Raw genomic sequence first — 20,116 nt, forward strand, 5'->3', positions numbered from 1 at the left:
ATCTTATATATTCAATATTTCTAGTATCTCATAAGTTTCCACAGTCACATAAGGTTCCGTGGGTTATATTATAGAGGTATCTAGTAGTATATAATATAGCATTATAGTACATACATGATACTTAACTTTCTTTCTATACAAGACTTTAATAGAGAGCTCGTCACGTGACTACTAAGGAACACGACGTTATTATTTGCCGGATTTATACATATATATTTATTATAACATAGAAGGGATAATTAATAATATTAAAATTGTTAACTATTAAGCCTAGAAAAAATATATTTATTGATATATATATATGGTTGTTTAAAGAAGGATTACACACGCCCTTAATTATAAATCCATAAAAAACTATATAAAATAAAATTATCATATTTCCATAGAAGCGAAATAATACTTAAAATATATAAAATAATTAATTTAACTTAGATTATTGAATATACATCCACAAATTACTGTATTAAAGTAACTTGTGATAATTGACGCCGTGTTGCCCAGCTTGATCAGTACATCGTCTGCTTGGGTGGCTTCAGCTGGCAGGGTTGACTGTTAAATTGTCACTCTTTAAGCTTAATAAGGTATGTAGGACAGTTCTAGTTTCTATGATGGATACGAGAGAATATAAATTATAAATAGAGACTGTTGATAAATGGCTAAGATATGTAAATACTGAAGAAATTAGATATAAATACATGGATGAAATGGATAATGCTCTTGTTGTGATTCATTATTGTGGTTATGATTGGTGTTTTAATTTCCCTTTATGGCTTTTTTTAAACATTTTTGAGTGTGGGAATGGAAGTTTGAATAAGATAATTTTAATTGGTTGTGGAATTGGGGCTTTGGTTTTTGTTTTATAGGTAGTTAAAGGAGGATAGCAGCTAGGGGCCCCGTGAGGAGCATAACGGTTCCTCTTTGACAGCTCTTCTCTGATGGGGTTTTTATCTCCTTATTAACACCTAACAGGCCAGTTAGGGTTAATATAATCTCTCCATATCCACCTAGTGTGCCAATATTGTCACATAATACTATAAACTGTTATTTCAGGTGTTATTGAGTCATATAAGGAAGATAAAAGGTACATAGGGGTTGTGAGGGAGTGGTCGACCCCTTTCACCATAAGAGAAATTGAAGCTGTATATCTTAACCAAATATTTTCCTTTTTGTATATTTTGATGACTTTTTAGCCTAATATTACCTTCTGTTTTACCTTTAATGTAGTTATTGAATTGGGTGTTTGTTTGATGGTAAATGATGGGGCCAAGTAAGGGAGTCATGCATGATTGATCAGTTCCAGATCAGAAAGTTCCTGACACCTGAGGATTTATCATTATTATTTGTTGTGTAATATTAAGTAATTGAATTTGAGATTGTTGATGTGTTTTGGATTATGTGTTAAGTAGTGTTGGTGTGTTATAAGTGAACATCTGTTGGGTGTGAGGGAGGAGTATTGGTCACTTATAAATATATAAATTGTTTACTTATGTACTTACTGTGAACACTTAAGAGATGAATTGCTTTTATTTCTTTGAGATTTGATAAATATGAATGATCAGTTACTGTACATGAATGATAAAGTGAAAGGGGTTTATACATATTGCTGAATACTTTTGGTGACCTTGTATAAATATATTAAAAAAAAGTGCTTAAGTTAGGCATATGTTATTTCTTATTTTTTGTTAGTATCCCATAATATGTGCTTATTGAAGCTAGTTATATGCTAACTGGTTATAATTTTAGGTTAGGTTAGATATAGTTCCTGGATTCTGTGGCTTGGTTGGGTAGGTTAGGTTAGATTAAAATCATTTAAAACGCGTCAAAAACTGTCGGAACAACAAAGGGATGACCGAAGCTAAAATTTTACCGATTACTGTTGTTACGTGAATAACTACTACCGTATACTTAATATAATTTGTTAATTTGTTTCTCGCCAGATGTCTCCTTGCCCTCCACCAAACTCATGTGATACTTTCGTAGTCTTACCTGATGTAACCAAAGGTGGCCATGTTGTGTTTGGAAAGAATTCTGATAGACCAAATGAGGAGGTTCAAGAAGTCATCTACCGGCAGCCAGCGGATCACGAGGATGGTACCAAACTTCAGGTGAGTTGTGACGAGTTTAGTTATGGGAAACATGGGGCAACTATAGCGTGTGGTCTACAAGGTAATTAGGTCAGGTTAGGTCAGGTTGGTTAGACTAAGGATATCTTCGTAGACAGCACACTATTGTAGTACTGTACCAAAAACACACCTAAGGACGATTTATCAGTGTGTAGAGGTGTTGACCAGCCAAGATATTTACACTGTTCTTTGTAACAGAAGAGCCATGTTGATGTACTAAGACTGGTCTGCCATAACCTATCTCACAGTCTTAGGTTGTGTATGAATCTTTTGTCACAGAAATGGAAGTTTTCAGGTTTGTGTCAAAAGATACAATAAAACTCTTAAATTTGTTATGACTTTTTAACTTTTGTATAGAGAATAGGAGGGTCAGAGCCTAGGTGTTGTATGTTAATAAGTTGTGGTGGATATAGGAGGCAGTTATCATCCTGTACTTTAAATATTTGTAGTATGATCATGAAGCTGTATCCTAATATTAGATGCTCTTGTTTGTGACCACATGAAGATTAGCCCTCAAGGTTATTTCACCTTAAGATTAACTACTTAATGCTATCCAAAACTAGCACTTAACCTAACCAACTTAATCTTACTTGCCTCTCCAAGATAGTGTTGTAATGTTTAATTATAAGATGAAATAAGCTGGGAGGGGCTAAGCTTCATATGACCCCTTGTTTGGACTAGACTGTACTGTGTATGTGTCGATTTGTTTGTCATGATTTAACGAATTATACAAAAACTTAGTCATTATTGTTTTTTCCCTCTTTCAGTGCACATACATAGAGATAGATCAGGTAAGCCACACTCATGCAGTGATACTTAGTAAGCCATCATGGATGTGGGGAGCCGAGATGGGGTCAAACGAGCACGGTGTTTGTGTTGGCAATGAGGCGGTGTGGACCAAACTTCAGAGTGATGAGGACAGCATAGAGAGACTACTGGGAATGGACCTGGTGAGGTAAGATCAGGGCCAGTGTATTAAATTAGGATGTGATTTCTATATGAGAGTTGAATTCTGAAATACAGTATTCAGCAACAGGTACAGATACAGGTATAAAGAACAGGGAATGTAATTCTAATGTGGTGACTGTATTAAAAAAGGTACGGTAATGCTTTAGACCAAACACCAATATAGGTATAAATAATCCTACTTTTAGTTTAATGATTTGCCCTCAGAGATCTGGCAGGTACCGTAGTCCAAGAATTTATTTGAAAGGTCAAGATTTTTACCTTAAGTTAACTGGAGGACTGTCTAGTTGTGAACCACTCGGAGCTAGCAAACCACATACCCTCGTTAGGTTATTATGGGTGTGTGGAATGCCTCTCTTATAACACTGTTCTTGTGTGATAGTGTTGTACTGTATAGTATATATATGTTGTCGGTGTAACAATGTAGTTACTGAATTATGTACAGCATATTTGTAAAGTGTTGTGCAGTGATGCTGTTGTTGACATGGAATCAGTAGAAGATGACACAAAGCACTGAGAAGAAATTGGCTTTTAATTATTTTATTTATTAAATGTTGAATTAGTAGGCATTTGTGGATCTAGTTTATAATTATTTGCCTGATCATAAAATTGTTAAGCATTAAGATAATTTGATGTTATGCAGATTTTAAAACTACATAAATTATAAACACTAATATTAATACTAGAGGATATCTAATAGATGTATAAACACTGTCTTGTAGATTTTTGTGGTGATTGCGTGAATGTTGAGAGCAAAATTGTCCTCACTTGTTGATATGCGAGGTCCCCACATTGTTTAGGGAGACCTCGTGCAACAACAGGTGAAGACAGTGGTGCTGTTGTTAATTGTAATACAGTACAGTACAAGCTTTCATGTTACAGCCACAAAAATCTGAATTACAGTGTGTATAGATTTTTTATTAGACACCCTCTAAATTCTTTATCCTAACCACTGTATATAAAATTCTGATGATTGCTTATGCTTGTTGCTTGTGTATTTGTTACATTACTTTTAAATGAGAGAAATTATGGAATTGTCTTGAGCATAATACCAAGCTTTTTTTACCTTAAGATAAACCATCCTAAATATTACGCTACCAAACCAAACCTTAGTCCTCTTCCCAGGTAGTATTGGGGTATTTCCACTTGGCACATGGGTCATTCCACTTTCACTCAATTGGCACCTAGCTCTTGTCATGATTTAAAAATATACTTTAGTATTTTTAAGAAATAGCTGCAATATAACTATTCATGTTGGTAAGTTCTTAAGGTGTGGATATTGACCAGGATAAAGTGGCTCTGTTATTGTAGGGTGGACATTGCAGTTCTTTTTACCTCGTTTCAGCTATAATACATTTTAGCATTTCATATTTCACCCATTGATTACTTGAGAATTAATGTCTTGAAATTATTCACTAGATTGACATTTCCCTCATCAGTTTATATTAATCTTGTTAATATCTACTGAAGATTGGCTCTGGAGCGAAGCAGTACGGCAGAGATGGCGGTAGAGGTGATCACCTCACTGCTGGAGGAGCATGGCCAGGGGGGGCCGTGCTCTGACGCAGAACCAAACCTACTGTACCACAATAGTTTCCTCATTGCTGACCACCAAGAAGCATGGATCCTGGAGACTGCCGACAAGCATTGGGCTGCTGAACAAGTCAAAAGTAAGTGTTTTCTGTTTCCTGCCGACTGAGGAGATAAAGCCGAGGTGTCTGTTGGTCCGTCTTCCAAACCTGGCGATTTCTGGACTGTTGGTCACTATGACAATGTGATCCTTGATGGCAAGTCTTAAGGATTATTCTGATGAAATCTTCGACTCTACAGACATAATAGTCATACAAGAACATCTTAGATATTCCTATTGTCCTTTTTTGGTAAGTATGAAATTTGCACTTGTGAACTAAGGAAATGAACATTCTATCTACAGGTACTTGATTTTGTAGGGGTATGTGGAGGGGTGACACGAGATCTACAAGGGTATTGGTTCCTAAGTTTTGTGGGCATTATTTATTGGTGTAATGTTAGTATTTGTTTAGTTCTTTCATCTACCTAGTAGGTAGTCGACAGCTACCAAACAGGGAGGTACTACCACCTGGGAAGATATTGGAAGCATAATGTATTGTCTAATGGTAGACCCTGCTGCCATAAGTGACCAAGTCCTAGGTTGATGATCTGACTTTCTGCCTCATTTACACACAATTGCAGGGTCTCAATTGTTTCTCTTACTGTTGACAACACAACATACATACAGTATATTGTTTCTCGCTCTTGATTTTTTAATTTTTGTATTTCTTTGATTCTTTATTATTATTACTATTATTATTATCAATATTATTTAATTTTATTTAAATTTTTTTATTTCTGATTATAAAATTTATTTTCTATGAATTATTATTATTATTACTATTACATTTTCGCCCCCCAGGCCCCGATGTAGGTCAGTGACCTGTGCCCGGGTGGGCTAATCCCCGTAAAAAATAATATATATCTTATTATTAGTCACAAAAGGCAAAGTTGTGGAATTCAGACTTATGTGGCAGCTTTGCCGACTATCCTTGGTCAAGTTGCCTTACTGTTTACCTGCACTGTCTCGGCACACAGGAAACTGTATAGTACAGTACAGTACAGTACCTGTAATCCCACAGTCTACATGCACTGTATACCTACATATATTCATGCTGGGATGTATAAGTATAATTGCATAGTTTATATACATGACTGTCCATTTTAAACCTGTATGACAATTTTGCTGAATGAATATTTCTATTATTGTTGTTACTATTTATTGTTATTATATTTTTTATATTTTCTTAGCCGTACTGGATACTGTACTGTATTTGTGATCACTGTAGCTACTGAAAATGTATCCCGGTGTCAACATTCTTGCAGGTGGCTACAGGAACATCAGCAACGCTCTGAGTATCGGCACCAAGATTGACAAGATGAGTGAAGGCCTGAAAGAATTTGCACAAGAGAAAGGCTGGTGGGATGGCAACGGCGACTTCAACTTCTCCGAGGCGTACGCAGAGGAGGGAGATCCGGCAGGAGGGAGGAAAGAGTGTGGGGAGAAGCTCCTGGCTAAACTATCTGCAGGAGGTTAGAAATGTTCTTTGATTTGTGTTTTATTAATGTGTACATAATCTTCCTAGCTATACTTGCCATTGTCATGATTAAGAGAGAACCTTGATTGTCCAGTTCAGTTGTGTAGGAAATAAATTAATGATTATCTTGGTAAAACATTTGATAGATTTAGGTATGATAGAATGATGATGAACTTGATAAAACATTTGATAAACTCAGGTATTTTTGTCTTTATGAGTTTATGTATGTGAGTATCATGTATATTTACCCACTTCGCCAAACCTTCAGTTATACCACGCCTCAGCACATACACACATAGTTAACTTGTGAAGACCCAACAGTAATCTTCAGAATATCATTGTTTACTTTGCCTCACTGTGAAGTCCTCCTGGGAATAGCTAAGTTATGGAGCAACAGTTAACCTGGCTCTTCAATATTTGTTTTGGATTGTAAAAAAAAGACAAACCAAATGCTGCCACAAGTTTATTTATCTAATCATAATATGTATGGGAATAACTTATAGTGAAATTTGTTTCTTGAATTATGCGTGACATGAAGATTTATATATTTTTGATTTGAAACATAATTCGGTAGTTTTTTTAATATACTATACTGTAGTTAATATAGTGTTCATTACCCCTTCATATGGGAATCCCCTTTAAAATGTTTTGTGTTGCTGATTCCTACCCAGTTTAGTATTGATATTTGTAGTGCAATACAGGTGCTCCTCTACTTAAGAACGTTCAACTTACAAACTTTCCGAGACACAAACGTCATCACTGAGGGGGGGTTACCTGCTAGAACAGGTGTTTAATGTGGATGAGACTGGTTTATTTTGAAGAAAATTCCAGTTAGAACAAACATTACCTAAGAGGAGAAGAGTGAGCCAGGTTTTAAGGCTGTATTAAAGGGTATAGCTGTACTAAATATTCATTATCTTTTCATTTTTTACAATATGTTTGGTATCTACAAGAGTAAAGTTGGACTTACAAACAATTGGACTTGCAAACAAGCCTCAGGAACGTAACTCGTTCATAAGTAGAGGAGCACCTGTACATACTAAAACCCTTTTGAGTTAGCATGCCCCCTCGTTGAACCTGTTTCCGTGCTAAAGAAAACCTGACCTTTCAGAACCCGACTCCTTCAGCTTACATATACATTTTGTTATTCATGTATAAAGTTAGTGTTGTTCATGTCTGGCCAGTTTTTGTTCGGATAAAGGATAGAACTGGTAGAACTTTTGGATACATGAAGATTAGTCACCCCAGCTTATTACACCTGATGATTAAAGCTACCTGTTAGTGGGTGTTCAATCCTCAGGGACAATAAGCTGGGGTGCCCATTCGTAAACAAATCTGCCCTTTTTAGATTATTGAAATTTTACGAGCTTAGCTTTTGTGTTGTCACGACAGATATACTCTACGGTACTAGTTGATCCCAGAGCTACTTAGATAAGGTTACCTGAGGGATAAAAAGTGTCTGAAGTATAGTAAGTATTGCTGTAGGTACCTGGCCTTATCAGTGATGCTGTTCGAAGGTTCCGTTAAAGATTGGTCAAGAACAGTGATGGCTGTTTAAGGTTCTAGTTTTAGAATAGTTATAACACTTTTTGGTCTGTTTAACTCATTGTCTAGGCAATGATTTAACTGTGTATCACGCTTTACCATTAAAGACAGTACCTCCCTCATTTAAGTCGAGGTAGATCATCGAGAAACCTTGCCTAACTCTCATCCCAAACTTGCCGTCATTTCAGACCTCCTCGTATACCAGCTTCCAGAGACCCAACTGTGGTGATACAAATACTGAGTGAAGATATTTACTATTAGAGTGAATTATAGTTTGATTTGACAGTTGACCTCCTATATGTACGAGTATTTTGGGGTTGTTCTTTTGTCAGGTTTAGTGGCGTAAAGAAGGGGAAGAATTATATTGTGTTGTGAAAATAAATATGGGTAGACTTAGGTTTAGTTGAATATTTAGACTGAATATAGAGGTAGTTAATTTGTTTTTTATTTAGAATGGGAATTTAATCTTTTGCAGAGTTTAGTGGCATAAGTGAAAGAATATTATGTTATGATAATATGGGTAGAGTTAGGTTTTGGTTAGGTGTATACAGCGAGATGCATTGTGGGTACAGTATATGCAATAGTACAGTGACATTTATCTGTTTATCTGGTAATGGAGTCAACAGGTGGCCGAGATTAAGTAGCAATTGTGTGTAGTGAAGAATTGTGATAAGATTGCCGATTGGAACCTTGTACTGTACTGTACTGTAACTAATAGGAAGTTGAAATATGAAAGAATAAATGAAACATATGTGAGTTTTGGGATTGAAGAGCATTGGCAAAATAAGATGAATTTCTGTAGTGATGAGATAAACCAATAGTAAGGTGATTTAGGAAGGAGATAGGGTCAAGTACAAGGGCCAGAAATATGACAGAAGTAGTGATTAAGAAATGTCCCAAGAAAGTATCACAATTAATACAGTTGGAGATGAACTTCGGAGAGTTTGATGAAGGAGCGGGTAGTTACGTGGATCATTTAACACTTGTAGTCCTCTGTGTGTTGTGGTGTTTTGGGTAAGAGAACATTATGGGGCATTTTATTCATCTGGGAGACCTAGTAGGAATCGGGATTTGTATATATTTTGCATTGATTAAGGCTGGTCAATAGGTTTTCAGTCAGGCAGGGAGGAAGGCAGGCAGGGATGGTGGGAGGCAGTCAGGTAGGGATGGTGGGAGGCAGTCAGTCAGGTAGGACTAATGTTGATAGTGCTGGTTGATGCAATTTGTGGAGAAAATTGTGTTGACTCCCAAAAAACCCAAGTACTAGTTTTAGCTTAATTATGTTTATCTACTGATTCTTGTATTATAAGTATTAATTGTTTAAAAAATATCTTAAGCTAAGTTGTGTATCTTTCCAGGTAACTTTGATTTGCAGTCTATGTTCAGTGTATTGAGGGATAAGAAGTCTGGGATATGCATGTCTGCTGGCATGTTTGTCAGTACTTCCTCACAGGTAGTGGCTCTGTTTTATGCTCTGCCTCGTGCATCCTAACAGAACAGAGTATTAGATTTTTTCTTTTGTTTACACGAGTTGAAAAAAAATGCCAAAGAATTTCTAATAACAAGACCAAAATATTTTATGATTGATGGACAGACAATAGACATACTTAGTGTGATAGACAACAGATGAGTTACTTGTTATTTATAGGTATTTAGTTCGCCCGGAAAAAAAAAAATCTGTCTCCTTTTCTTGCCGGGGTATTTTACTTTACGCTGACACTCACTCGTTCAAGTTTCCTCTCAAGAACAAATATTATGTTTTGTTTTATATATTTTTCCTGTCCTATTTTTAGTGGTTCATTTTCTAACTTCATTTAATGAGATTCTGTGCCATGTATGTTATAAATTTTTTTTCTTCCGAGTTTTTGACCCTGACCAGTATTTGATCTTTTTACTGTACGGGTATTATGGGAGACTTGCCATTGAGGATTATATGTATTTATATTTAGGGTAGAATATTGGATTGTTTTTTAAAGATAATGTTTCATGCAAAATATTTCTTCTGCTGTAGCCTTCGTTCTTTAATTGTTTGTCTTAATGTGTATATATGCCATTCTCTCCTGCTAGTTTCTCTCATACTGATAAACACACACACACACACACACACACACACACATGCACACACACACACACACAGACAGACAGACAGACAGGCAGGAGTGAGGGAAATACAGATTACTTCAGTACATTTAGGACCTGACCTGACCTATTCAAGATGGGTCATAACCTCCTCACTGACATAGCCAATGGGAACATCTGGTTATAAATAAACAATAATAATCCCTCCTGAATGATTCTTTGGCATACATGTATAACAGAACTGGATTTTTCACTAAATATTTCAAAAAATCTAGTAATTAGTTTTATATGATAAGTTGTTGCCAAATTTCGTAAGTTAAAAAACATGGCTAGATGTGATATACATATACAGTATATATAAATACAGTACTCTGTTTTGGTAGTTGCTTCCCTGTGACTGTCTTATTGCTATTTTGTTATGAAAGTCCTCTTGGATTTTGTTAATGTGTAAGATGGTTGATAGCTGTAGACCTGTACATTATTACATTGTACGGGTTTACATTTTTTTTTTTTGCTCTTTTCAAGACCCATTTCTAAGTTCCCATCCCACAGTCCTCTCATGACCTTCATTTGTAGCCCCCCTCCTATAGCCTCCTCTGACCGTCCCATCTCCTCAACTGTCCTCTCTCACAGTCCCTTTCCATAGTCCCCTCTCCCACAGTCCCATCCCACAGCCCCATCCCACAGCCCCCTCCCACTATATTGTAGGGTGGCTGGAACTAAGAGCAAAAACACACTTCATTTAGACTATACAGAGATATGAGGAAGGAATGCCTACAGTTTGTGTTCATATAATGTTTACTGTAACAAATAGTAATGTAAACTTCCAAGTCTGTCAATGTTTACTGTAATTGTAATGCAAACAATGAAAGGAGATGACAAGGTTGGTGGGATAGTGACATGTTACCTGTGTCTATAATGTTAACTTTTAGGTTCGGTATAGGTTAAGTATGAGTCAAGTTATACAGTAAGGTGCAGTGATGTTAGTTTAGATATTGAAAGGAAAATGATTATCAAGTGAATAGTGAGTAGGGTCCTATAGGTATGACGACATATTAGTGACAGTGTTGATGCAGATTACTGGTGACGAAGAGACGACTTTCCATATTGGTAAAATTAGGTACCATTCTACAGCTGGGTTGTATAGAGCAGTGGTTCTCAACATGGGTCATCTGGCCCCCTAGGAGGCCACATGGAACAAATGGAACATTAGGGGGCCACAGTAAGTTTCTGAAGGGGCCACCCAAACATACCTGCCAGGCGTATGATCAATTTGTCACATCTCATTCGTTGTGCTAAGTTCAGTAGCTTATATATTGAACATTACTCTAGTGGACTCGAGTAAGCAGACGAAGTTTATGGAATCTCCCGTAATGAAAAAGCTTTTGTCACCCCTACTAAAACTTAATATAGAATTGATAGTTTTGTTATGTACTACAAACACTTTGTCTTTATAATTCTATAATTACCTATCAATTGCAATATTTTTTGTTAGTAGGCCTTATGCTGCTACAATGCATTTTACATTTTGTCTGGAAATTTGTTTGCTTGTACACAATTATGTCTATAGAATTGATCGTTTTTGTTAGGTACTACAAACATTTTGTCTTTATGCTGTAATTCTATTTGATACAGCTCAGATTAATACACAGTGCAGAAAGGGGTCTTGGGCAAAAAAAAGGTCGAGAAACCCTGGTACGTTTAGGGAACTCCCCCTCTCGATGGCTGGCAGCAGGACTAAGCCAATAACTGTGGGGTTGGGGGGGAGTGTCGTATATTAGTAATTAAAATTGTGATTAGAACGAACATTGTGTCTCTTCGCAACTCTAGATGTCATTTATCCAACACCTGTCCATAAGTGACCCACAACTTCATAAATTAACATTTTACCTGAAGATGCCCCCAAGCCTGGCCTCACCCCCAGCTTATTTCACCTGATGAATAAACACCTTAACACTGCCTTGGAGGATAGGATAAATGAATACAAGCTCAGTTGCCTATTCTTCATGTGATCCAACTGAACTCCATAACACCGGCTTAGTTCTACCACTGTTGTGAAATATTCAGTACAATACTTTAAGCTAAATGAAGTACAGTGTTTGACAAAGAGTGTTAGTTACTAGATGGTTAATGAGGTGTAGATGCCAAGTGAAACGAAAACCCTCTGCCTCTGAGACACATTACACTTATGCTCTCAGGAACCATAAAGTTAGAATTATCCAAAGTGAAGTAGATTTGTTTATTCTTACAAGTAACAAATTCCAAGTGTTCAAAAGAATTGAAAACCCCCAGAATTTATCGAGTGGACTTAATGACATAACGTGCTTTACAAAATTAGGGGTTAATGAAAACGCCAATATATACAAATAAAGGAAACTACTATATACTGAGATGTGTCTACAGTATTCATGGCTTAGTAATGATGTAGAAATTAAGTTCAGTAAAGGTTATGGAGTATTAGAAGGGAATAACTACATACTCTCAAGTGGTAAAAATGGAGCTTTCAGATTTTGTGACTTAAAATGTTACTTTTGTGTTTTTTTGCATGTGGTGCTTAAAACATCTGTGTGCTTGTTGATTGTCTCTTAAAAAAGCTTAACAAACATGCCACACACATATGTATATGCAAGTAAATCGCTGTAGGTGTGCGTGATCCAAGTATATGCTGATAACCACAAGGAAACGGTCTGTATTCACCCCTGAAGATGTGAATTACACGAAAGCGCTTGGGAACTTCGTGTTTTCTTGTTTCCTTGTGTTTATCAGCATATATATATATTTACATATAAACATTTACAAAGGTTTAAATTGGGACCTTTTATTAGGTGACTGACTAAGTGCCGAAAAATTGGCAAAAAGTGTTGGCTGCATCTCTGCCAGGTTTGTTTTAGATCCCTCGGCCGTGTGTCTGCATGTTGCTTGTACCTTGCTTATTGTTGTGATTATCTTCCCTTCTATAATACGGGTAATGGATCACATGAAGTTTAGGCACCGCAACTTATTTCATCTTATGACTACCACCTCAATGCTAACCTAACCTAACCTACCCTTCCCCATTCCCTGGGTGTTAAATCATCAGATGAAATAAACTGGGGTGCCTAATCTAAATGCATTCCAAAATATTCCTAATGTGGTCTTACGTGAATTCCATTAGCATGCCGATAAAAAAGTACGCAATATATTCAGGATGTTGTTGCCTTTGATGAATATATTTTAGGACTTAACAGTTAAATTGAAGATTGACTTAAGTGTAATAAGGACCTCGAGGCTAGAGATACTCCAGTACCAATTTCTATAAGCGGTAATTATTATTATCTACTGTTTATATTCATATTAATTTATTTTGGTTCAGGTCACGGTATGAAACACTATTTGAGTAACATACAAGAAATGTCTTCTCTCTCTTCTCTCCTCTGTCTCCTCCTCCTCTCTTCTCTCCTCCTCCTCTCTTCTCCTTCTCCTCTCCTCTCTGCTATTTGCTGTTCCTCTTTTCTCCTTTCCTGCCATTTTCCGCTCATGAGTATTTTTCTTCATTCTTCCATTCTTTCTACACATTTTCATTATTTGTTATGAAAGCCTGTGGCAATTACTCCATTGATTAGCTAGTCAGATGAACAAGAACCAATCATATACTTCAGCATATATTTTGAGGTTTGCGATTGGTTGATAGACGTGTGTGTGTGAGAGGAGGTGGATGGTACCTGAAGTGTTTGGGGGAAGGTTTGTCCTAAGAAATTGAAAAAAAAAATCAACATGTAAATAATTTGTGAATGTATTTAGAATCTCAAAAAAAATTAGTACAGGCTGTAATGTGGTTAACTGTAGTTCATTCCCTTATAAACTTTTAAATTCTCTATGGTGTTGCCTCAATATACAGAATCTTAAGATCCCAAAACACTGCTCTTTCTTAGATTCTCATTGTGTGTGTGTGTGTGTGTAAAATATTCCATGGCAGCATTAGCGATCATGAAGCATTAATGGTAGTAGCCCAGACGTGTGTGATGTCGTGGATAACTGTGGATTTGGTTTAGTTCAGTACATCTCTTCTCTGGATTATTGGCAGGTGACTTTTCCTTGACTCAAATGTTTGAGATTCTCCGAGACAAGGAATCTGGGATTTGTCGTGGCACAGACCATAATCGCCCTACTGCTGGGAGTATGGTGAGTCTTTCTTCAGTGAGCTTTTAATTGGCTACGTCTTAGTTTTGTTTATTGTGTTTCTTATTGTTTTCTATTGAGTACAGTAATTTTATGATATATTTTTTGAAGTGTACAGTATAGTCTCGATTTACGCGGATTTCCTTTACGCGTTTGGTCATTTACGCGGATTTCCTTTTCGCGTTTGGTCATTTACGCAGCACCTGGCCAGACCGACAATTATTAGTTAAGCGGTATATTCCATCATTTACGCGGGAAGCGGCGCGGTCAGGGTGTTCACAAGGTCGCCCAGTCAACAAAACATTACCGAGTTCTACACCCGCCACCCACCACAGCCGGCCCGAGTCAGCGATAGTGAGGATATGGACTTTGAGGGGTTGACAAAGAGGCCCTGCAAGCCTCTGTGGTGGATTGATACAGGTGATGCAAGTGATACAGGTGAAGGCCAATAATCTGCCCTCTGCCTCGGAACCAACCCCCCATCCCCATGTGCCCAGCCATCTCTTCTACTAACATAAGTGTTAAAAAACCTAATATTATTGATATTTCTCTTAAATATTAATTGTGTGCTCATACCATCATAAAATTAAGATGTTATTTTCACTACAACGTACGTATTGTCGGAAAAAGGGTAGTCTGGGGGTCGGCCCAGTCTCTATTTCAATTAATCCCATATGTTCTGTTATTTCGTTTACGTGTTTCTCGTTTTATGCGGACCTCCACGGGTTTAATTGACCGTGTAAACCGAGACTATACTGTAATGTTTACAATCACTGTTGGGACTCAATGTAACATAACCTTTTAAAAGATTGGTCCCCAAGTCCTTTTCTAAGATTAGATTGGGGCTGACTGTACTGTACTGCTGTTTGACCAGTTGCTCATTCTTTCACCTCAAACATTAAGCCATTCCTTGAGTACAGTGCTGTGTATAGTTACTTGCTGTTCTTCAGATGAGAAACTAAACTCTAACATTAGGTGTCCATTTTTCTCATAGACTTTAGTTTCAGATTATAAATAGGTAGTGAATAACTGTTGATTTATAAAGAAGTGTTGTTATTAGGATTTATGTTTGTGCCAGAAACTTCCAGTGAGCTAATTCCATGTCTAGAGCTGTCATTTTCTTCAGAGGTTTGTTATTATGCTACAGGTGTCTTATATGCCATAGGAGAATTATCATTGATGGTTCATGTAAATTACTTGGATGGGTTGGTTCTCATATTCAGACAGAAATGTAGTTTATATTTGAGAATTGGCTCCTACGAAAGTTCATTAGCAAGACTGATTTAGTTTTTGTATGTCTTATTCGTTGTGCCACTGATCATGTCACCGACCTATAATTATTAGTTTAAGGCGTTTGCTGTTTTGATTCAAAATTCTTTCAAATCTTTTCAATAAAGGTACTTGACTGACACAAGCCTTGGGCTACCTCCCAGTCCTCTTGACACACTGTTGACTCTACCTTCTTGGACATTATAAACTTAGATAAATAAATACTATTTCATAGGTAAATTAAGAATAATAACAGGACAAAATGTAAAGTAGGTGAGTATGGAGGCTCTTGTATTATCATGAGATGGAGATAAACTCTGTAAGTGTCTGAATTAAAAACTAATTGCTAGTGTGTATGTGTGCATGCATGTTGTATGCCTAATGTGTGTGGGCATGCATGTGCATATGCAACATGTCTGGGTATATAAAAGAGGCTCTTAAGATTATTATATAAACTGTCTTTAAGGATTAGGTATGTTACAGTATATAAAGCTCAGTAAGTGTTGCATACATACAGTGTTAATGGTGTGCCTCCCGTTGTTAGGTGTCGGTGATCAGCCACGGTTCGGGACGACCCAGTTGCCACTGGTTTACTGGAACACCTGATCCTCAGCGTTCAGTCTTTAAGCCTTTCATCTTCACCAACAATGTCAAGATCTCGCCACACATCCAGAGCCCCAAGATCCCTGATGATGAGGACCCAGCCAAGGCAAGGCTTTATAAACTTCTCTTATTCTATGTAGTTATTGTATTTTTTGTGCTTGTCTCTACTTCACAACTCATGCCTAAAGATTGTTTGGAACAAGGACTTCTTGTATGATCTATGATAGTTTTACATTTCTTAAACTGGACTAACAATAACTGCAGGATTCACTACACAGACTGAGGATCAGTTACTCAGAGCTGGAATGTATTAACTATAATTAATCTTCATATTTGCTTGCTTTCTTTTTTTTTCTTGCAACATACACTAAGGTCACACACAACAATGACTTTTACCACTTGTATTTGCAGGTTACTCCTCGATTTGCCAAGAAAGTCAATCGAAGTCACTTGTTGTATCGCCGCCAACAAGCTGCCACTTTGAATGGTGGGAGCATCGTGAACACTTTACGAGACCTGGAGAGAAATTGTGTGAAGGAAACGGAAGCTTGTCTCCAGAGCTTTGATCCAGAGAGGCTGTCCGAAATGGACGACTTATTTAAAGATTGTGTTGACTCAGAGCTCAAGTTTTATAAGTAAGAATTTTTTATTAAAAATTGGAGCTTGAATGCCACTTTGTAAAACTATTAGGCTACTAGTCGTGTACTGGGTTATTATGGTTATTGAAACTGACAAGGGTAAAAAATCCTGCCATAGTAACCCTGTGTATCTTCTCCACCTTATGGTAGTTAATGCAGTATATCTGAGGCCAAGTCTGCTGAGGTAAGGAGGATGATCATTATTATTACTCCATATGTCAAGAGTTACAGTAGCTACGTTACCTTAAAAACACTCCCAGGTGGATTTATATATACAGTATACATCTATGTATTTATATACTGCATATATATCAATCTTTTGTGGCATTTGTGATCCCAGGTCATTGGTTTGTGTTCGTGTGCGAGTAATGTGGTCGTGACGATGGGGGGTGATGCCACAGCCTCATGATGTGTTCTTCCAGCAGATTCTTAATTAACATTTATACAGTAATGACCGTGGAAATTAGAGGGACATTTTTTTATACAGATATTGTACTTTTAGTGTTATAAGTAGTTGCAGTTAGAGAAATACCTCACTCAAGAGTTTACAGACACAGACACTGAAATGTGTAATTATAAGCATATTGGCAGTTTTTTTTTTTTTAGAAATTTTCTAGTTATCAATGATAGAAATTTTGCACTACTGTTTCAATTCCCCCCCTCCCCCCCACACACACATACATGCAGCAAACCAAGTCATTTATTTTGTGAATGTAAAACAAGAATGACAAAGTGATAGATATTTTCGTTTTGCATTTCCAAAGAGGATTATAACCCATTGAAATCTATTAGACACTTTGTCAACCTATGCTGGGTCTTAAAGAAAAACTAACAATAATATTTTGGGAAGGGTATAAGGTCTTGGATATTTCTTGTATTATCATTGTATTGCCGTATTTGTTCCATGTAATGAGTGCACTTGTAGCCGAGGTGACTCTGTATGTATGTTTTAACAAGTGTTTGTTTGTTAGTTTTTGTCTTCCGGGGTGTCTTTTAAGTACTCGTATGTCCCAGAGAAGGTTTTAAAGTAATTCAATTCTCGGATGGAAGACAGCAGGAGCAGCTATGTAATTTATTTAGAGTTAGGTCGTCGTCATTTGTTGCATCGATGAGTGTACAGTACATCATCACTTGTTCATGATGAGTGAGTGAGTGTCTTGGTAATGTACAGTTGGAGCATTATAAACAATCATTCCAGATGAACCCAAAGAATGTGACTCAATGGTACATAATTATTATTGTGATGTTTTCATAGGCAGTTAATAGAAGGAAATACCACAGACAAGAACGATACTCTGTACTATATTCATTAATGCAGGTTTATGGATAATCGAGCCTAGAGAATCGTGTATCCGAGATGTTGCTTCAATTACAACATACAAAGAGTCATTGGGATTAGTATTATGTTTAAAGAAAGTGTTTATTTACGTAGATCTTTACATATCATAATTTTCTTGGTGTTTACTGGTGAATTTTGCCATTAAGTAAAGGACTTGAGGCTTTTCTGCATTTTTACACTTAACTAAAATCTTGTGTAGTAATGTGACGTTGACACTTTAGTCGGCAAACTTCTGTACCGTTAAAATTACGACCATAGTCGGATTATTTTTTAAGTACGTTTCTGCATTTAAAATTTATAGAGGCTTAGTATTGCTGCATTAAGGAAGACATCTGATATCTACATTCCTTCACTTGTCTGCAGTCATGACGAGAATTAGAAATAGATCGCAGTTTATCGTATAACTCCTAGACTGGTTATGTTTGTATAGATGGGCAATATTTAAACTATTCCTGGCATTTAGTTCACAAAAACTAATGACGTGATTATCCTGTGGTACTATGACTGCGTAAACCTCAACGCTAAGACTGGATCTTTGAGTTTTATTTTGCTATTGATTAGAATTAAAAAAATCTGCTTTAGTCAACTGGTAATAACTTCGGTACCAGGGGGTGATAACTCTGTATTCGTATGATTAAAACCAAAGAACTTTTAAGGTGATATTATCTTTTAAGAGAGAGAGAGAGAGACAGACAGACAAGCAGACAGACGGACAACTTTATCTATTTTTACTTGAATCCGAGTTTATTTGTAGTTTTTTTACATTTTCCTGGATTAAGTTTCAGCAATTAACATTTGAGGAAGAGCAAAGAAGGAATTATATAGTTGGCATTGATTATTTTTTATTTGTTTATTCATTTATTTACAACTTTGTTTTTTGTGAGAATTATGTTTTTAGCGGGATTAACTCATCGCAGTTACTCAATCTTGGGTTTTCTTAGGAATTACTTTTGGAGTCTTATTAAATGTCATATGAGGTGCTCCCATTGATAGTGATGAATCAACCAATGGCGCTCAAATCAGATTCTTGTTTCAACAGGAATCCCGACTCTCTTTCTACCCAATACAGGGTAGAAAATGGTTATAGTAGAGATCCATCACTCACACCTTGGTATGATAATGATTTGAGATACAGCATCAATTAAGTACTTAAATGTTGAACTTGGTCACTGTAGCATTCAATTTAATTATTTATTTTGGGTGTTTATTGTACAGCAAAGCCTCAAATAACGACGGTAATGTGTCCTCCAATATTGCAGTGTATGGTGACTCGCCGTATTGTGATTCATTAATTACCATTAAAGTAAAGCAATAATAATGAGATGCATTCCAAAGTGTGACCTTTTCATATCTTTTGTGTAACTTTTTACTCTCTTTTCCCCCAAAACATTAAAATTAATGAAAAATGCAAACTATATTCTTTAAATAATGTTTCTGAATGCACCTTATACAATATAAACGAATAATAATATGGTCACACAAGAGGAGACGGGATGCTATTGTTGTCAGTGTTTACACCCATAATGTAAGTTATACATCTGAAACTGAAGAAAATAAGACCCTGGTTGTAGCTATAGTAAAATTAATGTAAAAAAATGAATATGTATGTTTTAAGTAATGTTATTTAATGTTAATATATGGAACAACAGAAGTAGCTAACCATTAATGGTAAAGAAAAACGAAATAGAATGGGAATGCCAATGTATGTAAGTGCGCACATGTGAAAACATTGTCATTTCTCTACATAAGATTATGAAAGCAACACATATTAATGTTCATATATGTTTTAAATAATACTTACTAATGGTGGTAAAGTCTAAAACATAAGGACAGCCAATGAATGTTGTGTGAGTTTTTACTCAGATATCATAGCTGTTGCTGAAACTGTTACTGAACCTGAAGTTGTTGCTGAAGCTGCTTATGATGCTGAATTTGGTGGTGTAGCTGAAGTTGATGGTTTAGGCCTTCAAATGATAATGCTGTCGAAAGAACTTTTCACAGCCGCTTTCTTTACTCATTTTACATCTTTATGTAGAGGTCATTTGTGTTTTTCACGTCCCTGTTAATTTTAATGCTTTGTTCTGTTAATGGATCCACTTCAGAAAATATGTTCATTGCTTGCTCCATATAATATCCACAGACCTCTCACCTTTTTCATATCATTTTAACACATCTAGTTTCTCGGCTAAGCTTATACACTTTCTTTTAGCTTTTGAATCAGCACTACCATCACTCGCTCAAGTTGAATAGGGATGCAAAAATGCCATAAGAAACTTGAGAAAGGTTTTC

General features: G+C 36.4%; 1 protein-coding gene across 3 annotated transcripts; it reads left to right on the forward strand.

Annotated features, from left to right (window-relative positions):
* Positions 1–491: 491 nt before the first annotated feature.
* Positions 492–17,097, forward strand: LOC121862464 (secernin-3-like). 3 transcript variants are annotated; one of them, XM_042360764.1, is made up of 8 exons: positions 492–581; positions 1,938–2,105; positions 2,891–3,078; positions 4,560–4,759; positions 5,985–6,191; positions 13,884–13,981; positions 15,792–15,956; positions 16,262–17,097. In XM_042360764.1, exons 2-8 carry the CDS (start codon positions 1,938–1,940, stop codon positions 16,487–16,489), a joined length of 1,254 nt encoding a protein of 417 aa, XP_042216698.1. In that variant the 5' UTR covers positions 492–581; the 3' UTR covers positions 16,490–17,097. The 3 variants fall into 3 exon arrangements, with proteins under 3 accessions (XP_042216698.1, XP_042216697.1, XP_042216699.1); XM_042360763.1 differs by lacking the exon at positions 492–581 and adding an exon at positions 1,121–1,139; XM_042360765.1 differs by lacking the exons at positions 492–581; positions 13,884–13,981 and adding an exon at positions 9,100–9,194.
* Positions 17,098–20,116: the final 3,019 nt, after the last annotated feature.

This window comes from Homarus americanus, unplaced genomic scaffold, assembly GCF_018991925.1.
Source record: "Homarus americanus isolate GMGI-L3 unplaced genomic scaffold, GMGI_Hamer_2.0 scaffold31037, whole genome shotgun sequence".
Lineage (NCBI taxonomy): Eukaryota > Metazoa > Arthropoda > Malacostraca > Decapoda > Nephropidae > Homarus > Homarus americanus.